Source organism: Myodes glareolus, chromosome 19 (assembly GCF_982192425.1).
Source record: "Myodes glareolus chromosome 19, mMyoGla1.1, whole genome shotgun sequence".
Classification (NCBI taxonomy): Eukaryota; Metazoa; Chordata; class Mammalia; order Rodentia; family Cricetidae; genus Myodes; species Myodes glareolus.
The window spans coordinates 47,322,774-47,334,967 of NC_142044.1; the positions used below are offsets into that span (position 1 = coordinate 47,322,774).

General features: G+C 39.0%; 1 protein-coding gene across 3 annotated transcripts in view; it reads right to left on the reverse strand.

Annotated features, from left to right (window-relative positions):
* Window positions 1-3,831: 3,831 nt before the first annotated feature.
* Window positions 3,832-12,194, reverse strand: part of Smc1b (structural maintenance of chromosomes 1B) — a 71,174-nt gene continuing 62,811 nt past the window's right edge. For all 3 annotated transcript variants that reach the window (XM_085678536.2, XM_085678537.2, XM_048444943.3), the window contains 6 exons: window positions 10,778-10,934; window positions 9,691-9,845; window positions 8,558-8,709; window positions 6,672-6,741; window positions 5,482-5,592; window positions 3,832-4,242 (listed from right to left, as the gene is read on the reverse strand). In XM_085678536.2, the coding sequence (XP_085534662.1) occupies window positions 4,099-4,242; window positions 5,482-5,592; window positions 6,672-6,741; window positions 8,558-8,709; window positions 9,691-9,845; window positions 10,778-10,934 (789 nt within the window). In that variant the 3' untranslated portion in view covers window positions 3,832-4,098. The remainder of the gene's footprint in view (window positions 4,243-5,481; window positions 5,593-6,671; window positions 6,742-8,557; window positions 8,710-9,690; window positions 9,846-10,777; window positions 10,935-12,194) is intronic.

Here is a 12,194-nt window from a genome sequence, read left to right on the forward strand (position 1 = left end):
TTTAATGACAAGATATGGTAATATAATGAGAATATTTAGTCACTGAACTGTGAAATCAAGCAAATTATTACTTTTGAATGTCTCTAATTTAAAAAAACACATGAATTTTTGAAAATTGGTTTTTGGGAGCTAGAGAAATGGCTTAATAGTTAAGAGTACATACTGCTCTTGTAGAGGACCAAGTTTGGTTTCCAGCACCCACATCAGGTGATTCTCAACCACCGAGGGAATCTATGTCCTCTTGTAGATTCTGTGGGCACCTGTACTTATATATGCATAGACCCCCCCCCCCCCAACAGAAAGAGATTATTGTTATTTTGAGATAAAGTTTCACCTTGTAAGCCAGGCTGGCTTCTAACTCATGGCAGTTCTCCTGCTCAGCCTGTTAAATGTAATTACAGGTTCAGCAGTGAAACTCTTTTTTAAACACATTTACAAAATGCAAGTGCTATCAGGGATAGCTAGATTAAATATTAAAGTTGATCTTTATTTAGCAAAGTTTAGCAAAATTTCATTCTGCTGGCTATAAAAGCAGGATGCAACAGATTCAACGCAATGCCCATCAAAATCCCAGCAAAATTCTTCAAAGACCTCGAAAGAATGGTATTCAACTTCATATGGAAAAGCAAAAAACTCAGGATAGACAAAATAATCCTGTACAATAAAAGAACTTCTGGAGGCATCACAATCCCAGACTTCAAACTCTTCAAACTACAGAGCTACAGTATTGAAAACAGCCTGGTATTGGCATAAGAACAGTCAGGAGGACTGATGGAACCAAATAGAAGACCCGGATATCAATCCACACATCTTTGAACACCTGATCTTTGATAAAGAAGCAAAAAATATCAAATGGAAAAAAGCATATTTGCATAACTGGATATCAATATGTAGAAGAATGAAAATAGACCCATATCTATCATCATGCACAAAACTCAAGTCCAAATGGATCAAAGACCTCAACATAAAGCCAGACACACTGAACCTTATAGAAAAGAAAATGGGAGATACACTTGAACGCATTGGCACAGGGAACCACTTCCTAAATAGAACCCCAGCAGCACAGACACTGAGAGAAACCATTAATAGATGGGACCTCCTGAAACTGAAAAGCTTCTGTAAAGCAAAGGACATGGTCAACAAGACAAAATGACAGCCTACAGAATGGGAAAAGATTTTTACTAACCTCACATCAGACAGAGGTCTGATCTACAAAATATACAAAGAACTCAAGAAATTGGACACCAAAAGTTCACATAATCCAATTAAAAAAAATGGAGTACAGACCTAAACAGAGAACTCTCAATAGAGGAATCTAAAATTGCTGAAAGACACTTAAGGAAATGCTCAACATCCTTAGGCATCAGAGAAATGCAAATCAAAACAACTCTGAGATTCCATCTTACACCTGTAAGAATGGCCAAGATCAAAAACACTGATGACAACTTGTGCTGGAGAGGTTGTGGGGGAAAGGGAACACTTCTGCATTGCTGGTGCGAATGCAAGCTCTTAAAATCCCTTTGGATGTCACTGTGGCGATTTCTCAGAAAATTCGGAAACAACCTTCCTCAAGACCCAGTAATACCACTTTTGGGTATATATCCAAAGGATGCTCAATCGTGCCACAAGGACATGTGCTCAACTATGTTCATAGCAGCTTTGTTTGTCATAACCAGAACCCAGAAACTACCTAAATGCCTGTCAACCAAAGAATGGATAAGGAAAATGTGGTATATTTACACAATGGAGTACTACACAGCAGAAAAAAGTAACGACAGCTTGAATTTTGCAGGAAAATGGATAGAGCTAGAAAGAAAACATTTCGAGTGAGGTAACCCAGACACAGACAATTATCACATGTACTCACTCATAGGTGGTTTTTAAACATAAAGCAAGAAAGCCAGCCTACAAACCACAATCCCAGAGAACTTAGACAACAATGAGGATACTAAGAGAGACTTACATAGATCTAATCTACATGAGAAGTAGAAAAAGACAAGATCTCCTGAGTAAATTGGGAGCATGGGAACCTTGGGGGAGGGGAGAGGCAGGGAGGGGAGAAGAGAAAAATGTAGAGCTCAGTAAATATCAAAAATAATAAATAAATAAAAAAGCAGGATGCAAACTACAAAACAAATTCACAGTCCATCAGAAGCTTTAGTATACTGAAGGATCTGAGTTTTCTTGCTATAATAAACTAATATAGCAGCATTCAGTCTTTTGTTATGGTGTGTGTGTGTTTAATAGAAGAAAGCATTTAATGGGGCTTACAGTTTCAGAGACTGACTCCATGACCATCATAATGGAACATGGCAGAGGCCAGCAGGCATGGCCCTAGAGTAGTAGCTAAGAACTTACATCTGATCCATAAGCAGGAGGCAGGGAGAGAGAAAGCTCTTGAGAAAGGTGTAGTCTGTTGAATTTCAAAGTCCACCCCTTGTGACACATCTCCAAAAAGGTCACATCTCCTAATCCTTCTCAAACAGTTCCAACAAACACATGACCCTACCAGAGCCATTCTCACTCAAGCCACACCTGACCTGTTTTATAGTTAAAAAGTCCTTTGAGTTACTTTTTAAAAATTATTTGTGTGTGTCCATTCTCTCAATCATACTGAAACCTGTCAGTTTTATGGTGTTTTTGGATGTTCTTTTATTCCAATATGATTCATGTATTAGAAGGAAACAGTTTCAGCACAGGTTATTTGCTTCTCACTGTACTAGTGAGAAACACAAAGTTAGCTAACAAGCTCTGGCCCTCTCTAGTGATTACTGTCCAGAGCTCAAGAATCAGGTAGTTCATATAAACTACTAGAGAACCTCATTATAGCCTCACTAAAGCTGGAAACTGGTCCTTCAAGAATCTGCTGATCTAAGTGGATGCTGCAGATCACACGCAGTTCCTTGGAGCTGAGAATACCCTGAAATCTTTACTCTGCAGCTCCCTAAAGCTCAGAGGCTCTCTATCTCCTATGTGCACCATGAGCCTCCTCCACAGTAGACTGAGCTTCAGACATCCCTCTTCATACCCACTTTTTCCATAAGTTAACATCAGGGCTCTTTCAGGGTAAATTAACTTTTAATTATAGCATTTATGTATTTCATAGCTAATTAATGTATAGAAAAGTTCTTTGCTTTTCTAGGGGAGGTATATAGTTCAATAGCATTACATTTTATTTTGTGTATGTTTGTGGGTATATGTCTTTGTGTGTATGTGGGGTGGAACTAAATCTTGTGACTGAGTCTACTAAACAGTCATAGAACATGTTCTGTGTACAAGAACCAAGTTCTATTCAGAAGTGACCCTTGGCTTTAGGAGACAGCTCCTGGGTCAGCAGTTGGACCAAATCTGACTTCCATGAAGATCTGCAGAGTCCTTCTGTTCCACTTTGGAACAGGAACAAACACTGCTGAAAACTGTCCACATTCCTTCCTCCAAGCAACAGCATTTATATGAAGTTGCTGTTACCAGGCAGCGCCTTACAGTTCTGTATATCCTTAAGGTAAACTAGATTTAGAAAAATTAGTATTATACTAAAGCAGATGATTCAGTTTCACCATCAAAAGTTTTCTGCTTTTAAAACTTGTGGAAGTTATTTTACCTGTTTTCAGTACTGAAATAATTTCCCATATAAACCAGGTTCACTAGTTTACTAAACTGCACTATGATTGCTATCTTTAAAAACTATTAAGGTTGGGGAGGTACTCAGTGGTAGAACACTTACACAGGGGTCTGGGTTTCATCTCTAGGACCACAAAAATAAAAACTCCAAACTAGCTGTTTCCCTTAAAGATAAATGCAAGGCAAGACCAGAGTAAAGATGCTGCAGAGTTCAAAACTTTAAACCAATTTATTTCAAAACAGAAGTTTAAAAAAAAACAAACAAAAACCACACACTTCATTCACTGCTGCTATAGGAAACCTACTGGAATGGGGCTGTGCACTACTCCTTAACTCGAGTGGGCTATCAACCTGCTTTACTAAAACTGTAGGAAATTTTCTCCCATGACACATGGGATCTAAACAGAGACTGATCTAACTCTACAGGGCTAGAGTACAGCTCCTATAGCTGGCAGCTGTTCAAAGGCATGCTCATTTCTAACGAGACTGGGGGGACTGCGAGGACTGGGATGCTCGTGATGCTCTGGGCTTCCGGTGTCTCCTGCTGCCTTCTTGGTCTTCAGTGTCTGGATACTTTGAGAGGTCCAGAGTCAACACGTGACTGAACATGCATTCATTGTGCTGCAATGGAGGGAGGCCAGTTTTAGTCAACTCTCCTACTTAGAGGAGAGGTATTTTTCAAAGTGAGGTCACTAGTTAATCTTGATTTACATTTAAAAGGGATTAGTTATTCTGTTTTTGATTCAGGGTTTCTCTACATTTCTCTGTCCTGAAACTCAGTACATAGAACAGGCTCCTGAAATTTAGAGAAATTTGTCTGCTTCTGTCTTCTGGGTGCTGGAATTAAAGGCATGCATCACCACATCTGGCTCAGTAAATTAATTTTTATGTTAGGTTAAAGGGGAACTGCCTAAAAACTGAAGGTCTTGAACTATTGCTCTACTCCCTTGCTTCAGGTTTTTAATTATTTTAAAATTTTATTTTGTGTATGTGTCTGCAGGGTACAGAAGTGAAGGTTAAAGAATAACTTGCAAGGCTTAGTTCTCTCCTTTCACTGTGCATCTGGGTGATGGAGCTTACGTTGTCAGGCTTGGCAGCTGGCGCCTTTACCAGCTGAGACATCTCAAGGGCCTTACGCTCAGTTTTTGAGTTTAAAAAGTATTTGTTTGAATGGCTTTAAGACAGGTGTGTTGGCCAGGTGGTGGCGGCGCATGCCTTTAATCCCAGCACTTGGGAGACAGAGGCAGGTGGATCTCTGTGAGTTAGAGGCCAGCCTGGTTTACCAGAGCTAGGACAGGCTACACAGAGAAACCCTGTCTTGGAAAAAAACAAAAAAAGACAGGTGTGTTGAAATTGTAAAAGTTCCTGTACCCTTTGTTGAACTTGTTTTTTTTGATATATTACATCTTTGCATGTCACAGTATTAACCGATGTTACAATGTACCACTGTTTTGTAAAACACAACTACCACACTACCATGCCATTTTAAAGATACTTTTTACTATACATATTTGTGTGTGGAAGGGATGAGTTAGTTTTCTCTCTTGATCATGTGGATCTGGAGGATCAAATTCAGGTCAACAAGCCTGGTAGAGCAAGTGCTGAGCCATCTGTGGCCATGCCCTACAGTTTTAATTTCCTTCTTTCACTTAAAATACCTTAAATCTGTTTCCGTCAAGGAGGGTGTCTGAGTAATTACTCACAAATACTACTCTTTAAGAGTCATTTAGTTTATATTTACCCACTATGGAGACCCAATAGTGTCTGCAAATTCTTGGACTATATGGATGTGGAAAGAAATCCCAAGCATGGCAAGGTCAGAGGAGTTCATGGGGCCTGTCCTTGCACCTGTTCTCTTACCTCTGGGTAGATGCCTATCAGTGCATCAGCTCTGGAGTAGAACTCCTCTTTCAGGGAAATGATTATCATCTGAAACTGTTCCTGACTCTGCTCTTTGATGTAACTTGAAACCTGGAGGAAATAAAAAGCACACATTTAACCAGCCTCCTTTGAGCTCTGGGAACAATGATTCTCTTTCTTTCCTTTTAGTTTTTAAAATCACATTTGAGTTGATAACTCAAAGGTTAAAGATTAGGAAAATGTGGAAAGTGTATACAGTTTCATAATCAAGTTTTAGTTAAATATGAATTCTAGCTCATTCAAGGTTAATTCCAAGGAAATAAGTAAAATAATTGGGTGTGGCGGTACGCACCTGTAATTTCAGAGAAGCAAAGGGTCTAAGTAAATACCTGAAACCTCCTAACACCCTTCCACCTTACCCTAACGCCCTACCCTTTAAAGCTTCCTTTAAAGGATTTATGTGAAAATCCCTTCACAGTGCCACAGCCTTTATGTGGGGGACATTTAATATCCAGACCATCCCATAACATCTCTATTCCAAGACTTCCATTCCTGTATCATGGTTACTACCATGGCTTCTAAAACCAGAGTTTCTTCTGTGAATGTGGCTTTTTAGTCTATCTCATTACTACACTGTAGATAGTATGTCAGAAGCAAAGTTATCCTGAATTCAGAACCAGTGTACTCTGACCCAGACCAATCGTAGGGAGTTGGCAAGTACTATCTTAATAGATTAAAGTCTGAGTCTTAGTTCTTCTGCACCTAAGTTTTGAGTGGTTTGTTCATTTTATCTTGTTTGGCAAGCAAGCCATCAAATGTTCTAGCTTACGCTAGACCATTTGTCCTGACTTTCCTTAGTTATGGATTATGACCTAAAGTACAATTCAAATAAGCTCTTTTTCCACTAAGCTGTCTTTGGCCATGGTTTTGTCCCAGCAACAGAAAAAACTACAACAAAAATGTCCTATTAGAAATTGAAAGCAGAAGCCCAAAGTGGGGGTGAAGGGCAGTGAACACCTTTAATCCCAGCACTCAAGGAGGCAGAGGCAGGCAGATCTCTAAATTGGAGGCCAATCTGGTTGGTCTACAGAGCAAATTCCAGGACAGCCAAGGTCACACAGAGAACACACTGTCTTGAAAATCCAAAGGGTGGGGTGGGGAGAAGAAATTGAAAGCAGAAAAAGACTTACTTTGCCAATGTTAGTATTGTCCAGAGCTGCATCTACTTCATCTAATACAAAGAATGGAGCAGGCCGAAAACTAGAAAAAAATGACATGCACATGAATAAACTTCCTATTTGCTTTATGAAGACTCAGAGGATACTACTTAGGGTACATAAAACCTTTGTGAGACTCTGGGAGACTTGGTGCCACCATGCCCAGCTCCCACACATTTCAGTGAGCTCTCTTCTCACATGTCTGCATACTGGATTGCACATGAGCATTAAGCCATCATCTCCCTCCCTTCCACCTCTTCTCTGCTGTGAGCAGTTAGTGGCAGCAATTATTATAGTTATTTAGGCCAAAACCATGGAGTCATAACTGACACCTTCACATTCCATGCCTGTAACAACCCCGCCCCCTCAACACACTTTCTCTCTCTCAAGGTTTTTCAAAACAGAGTTTCTCTGTAGCTTTGCGGTCTGTTGTGACCAGGCTGACCTCAAACTCACAGAGATCCTGCCTCTGCCTCCTGGGTGCTGGGATTAAAGGCGTGCATCACCACTGCCCAGCTCAACCTCTATCTCTCATACTGTCCCAAGCTACCACTACCTTTCACCTTGCTTGGTACAACAGCACCCTAACCCTGTGCCTATCACTCACTCTACACATGCTAAGGCCACTTTGGACTCAGGGTTTTTGCACTTGCTATTCTTTATTTTATCTGCAGCATTCTTGCCTTACTACACCCAAACAGTTTGTTTCCTTAATTCTTACCTATTCTAATTGTTTTATTGTTGTAAAGTACTTCAGGGCCTCTCATATCTCCATTCCTTTATATTTTTTCCTATGGGATTTGTCATTTTCAAATATTCTCTATATTAGGGAAATAGTTTACAAATATACTTTATCTCCTCCAATGAAAAAAGTTTTTTTTTAAACAAATGTTCTAAGATTTCATACATGGGAGTACATGTACATGTACTCCATTGCTGAGCTATAGCCCCAGCAAAAATGAAGTTTTTGTTTTGTTTTCCTTCCTTCTAACCCTGGCTGTCCTGGAACTCACTTTGTAGACCAGGCTGGCCTCAGATTCAGAGATTCACCTGCCTCTGTCTCCTGAGTGCTGGGATTAAAGGTGTGTGCCATCAATGCTGGGAGTAATGAACTATTTACAGGAAAGACACTTTGTTTTATTCATAGGAATCTCCAGAGCCTGCCACAGTACCTGAAAGTGTGAATATTTAGTAGAGTGAAGAGACAGGGTGCTACCTAGTGAGAATCGCATTCTGCTGTGATTCTGCATCTGGAGTCCCTCCCCAGCTCACATGGTTTTTCTCTGTATCTCTCCTGTGGGGGACCTGTCCCATTCCTTTCTTAAGACCAGAAGTCAGATTCCTATGTTCTTTCTTAGTGATGGGAAGAGAGTGGCACTTACACTGGTGCTGCCTACTGTGAATGCTGAAGGCTGTTGTTTGTCTTAATTTTACCCAACTTTCATTTCTTGATTTATATTTCAAAGGAAACAGTATAACCATCATCAATGGAAACGAGGATGTTAAGCCCCCCTACTCCCTTTTTTAAGGGAAGAAATATTTTGCTTTCTTTACACAGCAGAGCTCTGAGTATGGCCTAGGAAAATAATTTACAAGTTAGGTCATTGCTTATTGTTCATTTTTGGCAATCTTGAGATCATATTTAGATTATCCAAATACTTTCCTTTAAAAAATAAAACTAGAAAACTACTATTGACAACATTTGTCAAAGACTATACTTGAAGATTTTCTAACTTGCTATAGACATAAATCAAACTTCAATTTATGACTGACAAAATGGCTTTGGTAAATATTATTAAAGAAAATAATTATAGATTTTTTGGTAGAAAGATACTATTAGTAACTTGTTGTGGTCTTACCTGTGTACAGCAAACAGAAGAGCCAAAGCAGCCACACACTTTTCTCCCCCTGACAAATTGTCCATAGGCATAAACCGTTTGCCTGGAGCCACACAGTTATAGCTAATTCCATCTAAATAAGGTTCTTCAGCATTCTCTGGGCTAAGAAACGCCTGAAACACATTTACTTAGCCATATTAGAAAAGTAACCAATCATTTCAAATTGAGTGGCACCATATTTAAGTGAAAATATTCTTTCTCTTGGTTAAGTTTTCCTCAATTTTGACCTGTAAATACATTAAATTCTGCATTTAACCATAGACATTGGGGTTATCTAGGATGAGGGAAAAAGAATGTTCAAAATATCCAAGGCCCAGGCCTTTCTACCATAATTCCATTCAAACCTTAGCAGCAGAAGCTGCAGACTTACAAAAACAGTCTTCGTCAGCTTACTTGATGCTCCATCTACCTGGTATTTACGATGGGTCACATACTGTAGGTATTTGTATGACTCCTGTTTTCAATGAGCCAATATGCTTGTTTTACTGAAAATAAGTTATGTTTAGTTGAAATTCTAACATTCAGAATTAGGATCATCTCAGTCATAATGTGAGCCCAAGCAGAGCTGGTACATAAATCCTGACCTACATCTTTTCCCACATTTGATTCTATAAGTATTTGCTGTGGCTATTGATAATACAACTGGAGTGGATCATACAGTGGGCCAGAGATTCTTTCAATGGATCTTATCTGGATTTGATCCCACCTTTTAGTCTTCTTTTGATGTGCTGATCATTACAACTATTTCTTCTACCCTGATCCCACCTTTACCACAGAGACAAGTAGTTCCGTAAAGTCAATTTAGTAATAGAGAACAGATTTTCAGCGTTAAAAAAAAAAATCTTAGAAATCAAATGATCCAACTCTACTCATGTTTCAAGTGGAAAAATAGACCCAAAGTGGCTCTGATTAGTCAGTGATGTCAGGATAGTGGTGGAATCCAGAACACATGTCTTGAGATGAGAAATCTTCTAAATTGACTTTGCACCTATATCATTCAAGGACTATGCAGTGGTCATTTATTTCTCACCAGAAAACAACAAACACCATCAGTTACTCTAAGCTTCTGTGGTATTGGGGGTTGAAAAACACACCTGGGCACTGCTGTTCCTGCAGAGCTTCTTGTAGATTTGATCAATTGAGACTGAGATGTGCTCAAAGCACTGGCTGAAAGCATCATATCTCCGTCTTTTCACCTGTTCAAACTCTTGCCTACATACTCTGGCTTCCTTTCTGCTGGCTTCAAAAGCTAAGAAAAAAAAATCAACATTCTTTATTTTTGAGACTATTGGGTGTTTCTCTTAAAATTTAATATGTAGAGTATTTCAGAACTGTTTTTTTAAATTTGGTTGTCTTGAAAATATCTACCTTCAAAATAACTGATACTAAATTATAAGAAGACATCTTTTAAACTCAATGATACTTTTCCTGGTAGCGCTAATGTCTAAATAATATTAGTAAATCCTGACAGTGTATTTAATATACTTATTTTCTTGTATGAAAAATCTTAATTATAGCTGGGTGGTGTGGCGCATACCTTTAATCCCAAGCACTTGGGAGACAGAGGCAGGTGGATCTCTGTGACGAACTCAGGTCAGCCTGGTCTACAAGAGCTAGTTCCAGGACAGCTAAGACTGTTACACAGGGAAACTCTGTCTCGAAAAAAACAAAACAAACAAACAAAACCAACCAAAAAAAAAAAGAAAGAAAAATCTTAATTATATGTTTTAAAATAGTTAGTAAGCCTACTTTTTTTGTTAAGACAGAGTCTTATGTAACCAGGCTCAAACTCACTATGTGGTTGAGGGTGATCTTAAACTTCTGATGCTCCTGCCTCTATCTCCAGAGTTCTTGTACTATAGGTAGGTTCATGCCTCTAAACCCAGTTTATGAGGATTTGGAAATGGAACCCATGTTTCATGTACATTAGATATTTGTCCAACACAACTATATTCCCAATCCCCAATAACCTATTTTTATATAATTTTTATATATTTTTATAGTAAAGCAGAATGTTCTTCATGAAGGAAGATATTTTGTATTTCAGAATTAAACATATTAATATAAGGCAACATAGAAAAATATATAATAAAAGAAAGGTACAATTCAAGGAGGCTGCTGACACATATAGAAATAGAACATCCAAGCATATCTTGCTAACAACCATAAACTCAATTTTACCATCTGCAGATTCTTGAAACTTGTCTCTGACAGCTTTTAAGTTCTCCTGTGCTCGTAGGTTTGGAGCTGCGGTTTTCAGTAGAGTATTTTCTTGGGATGCTACTTGCTCTAGAAGGAGTGTAAGGCGATCCTCCACTTCCTTATCCGATTGTAGAGCCTATCATTAGCAAAGAACAACACTGACTGGCATGCCTTTAACATTCAAAGGTAAGGCCTAAGTACAAGGCTTACCTTACCATTCTTTGTGCGTGTGAACATATCTCTGGAGGTAAGAGGACAGTTTTTGGGACCGATTCTATTCTTCCATTATGTATGAACCAGGAATTGGACTCAAGTTGTCAGGGTTGGTGGTAAGTGCCTTTATATGGTGAGACACTTTGCTGGCCTAACACTGCTGCTATTGTCTGTCTGTCTATCCGTCTGTCTATCATATATTTTGGTTTCTTGAAATAGGGTCTTGCTATATATCCCTGGCTAATCTGGTATTCACCATGTAGCCTGGATAGGCATCAAACTTGTGGTGATCCTCCTGCTTCAGACTCCCAAATGCTGAGATTACAGGTGTGTAATCTACTTGCACCCTCTGCATCTCCTTGCTCCTATAGAAGCCATTCTGGGTTTGGTACTTTAGTCACACAGGCAATGTCTGCAGCTGTGCCTTTCTTGCTCTAACACTGTATTATGTTGCTCTGGGAACATTCTTTACCTCCCTAGATTATGCCCAAAAATGTGAAAATTCATTTATCATTTTTTTCTTCATTAAAAATAATATTGGCCACCTATTATGGGTTAAATATTAAACTGTTAATCATGAAAATTATTCAGTCTTTGCCTTAAAATTTTCTTTCACCTTGCTGTCTCACCCTGACAGTTTGACCTTGGTGGGTGGCCACGATGCATGCATCGACCAAAACACACATGCAACGTAACAAAATGCCAGGACAAGATAATCAGTTGCATTTAACTAAGAGGCACCCTAGTTAGGTCTGGGTGTTCACTTGAGCTTTCTTCTGCCTTAAGACCCACTGGGTCAAAGGCCCTAAGAAACTTCCACTGACCCTGTGGTTTCTTAATCCTGTAACTATAACATTTAGGGACACCCCCTTACTTTCTTGGTGCATTTAGCCACTGCAAGACATAGACAATGCTCTACCCAATTGGATTTGACCCATTTTTTTTTTTTGTTCGTGTCTCTCATCTGCTTCAAATTTTTCTGTAGAATTGAAACTAGTGATTTTCTTCAGCCCTTTCATGCAAATCTGGCCTCAAAATACTGCTGGCTCATTTGGAGCTTTCGATTTTTAGTATCTAAAATGATTTAAATAATGGAATGGAAGCATGGTCTGAGGCTCCCTCCCCTCTAAAACTCATAGTTAACTTTAATCTTTCTCAAGGTTCTGGCTTAACAACCAAACTC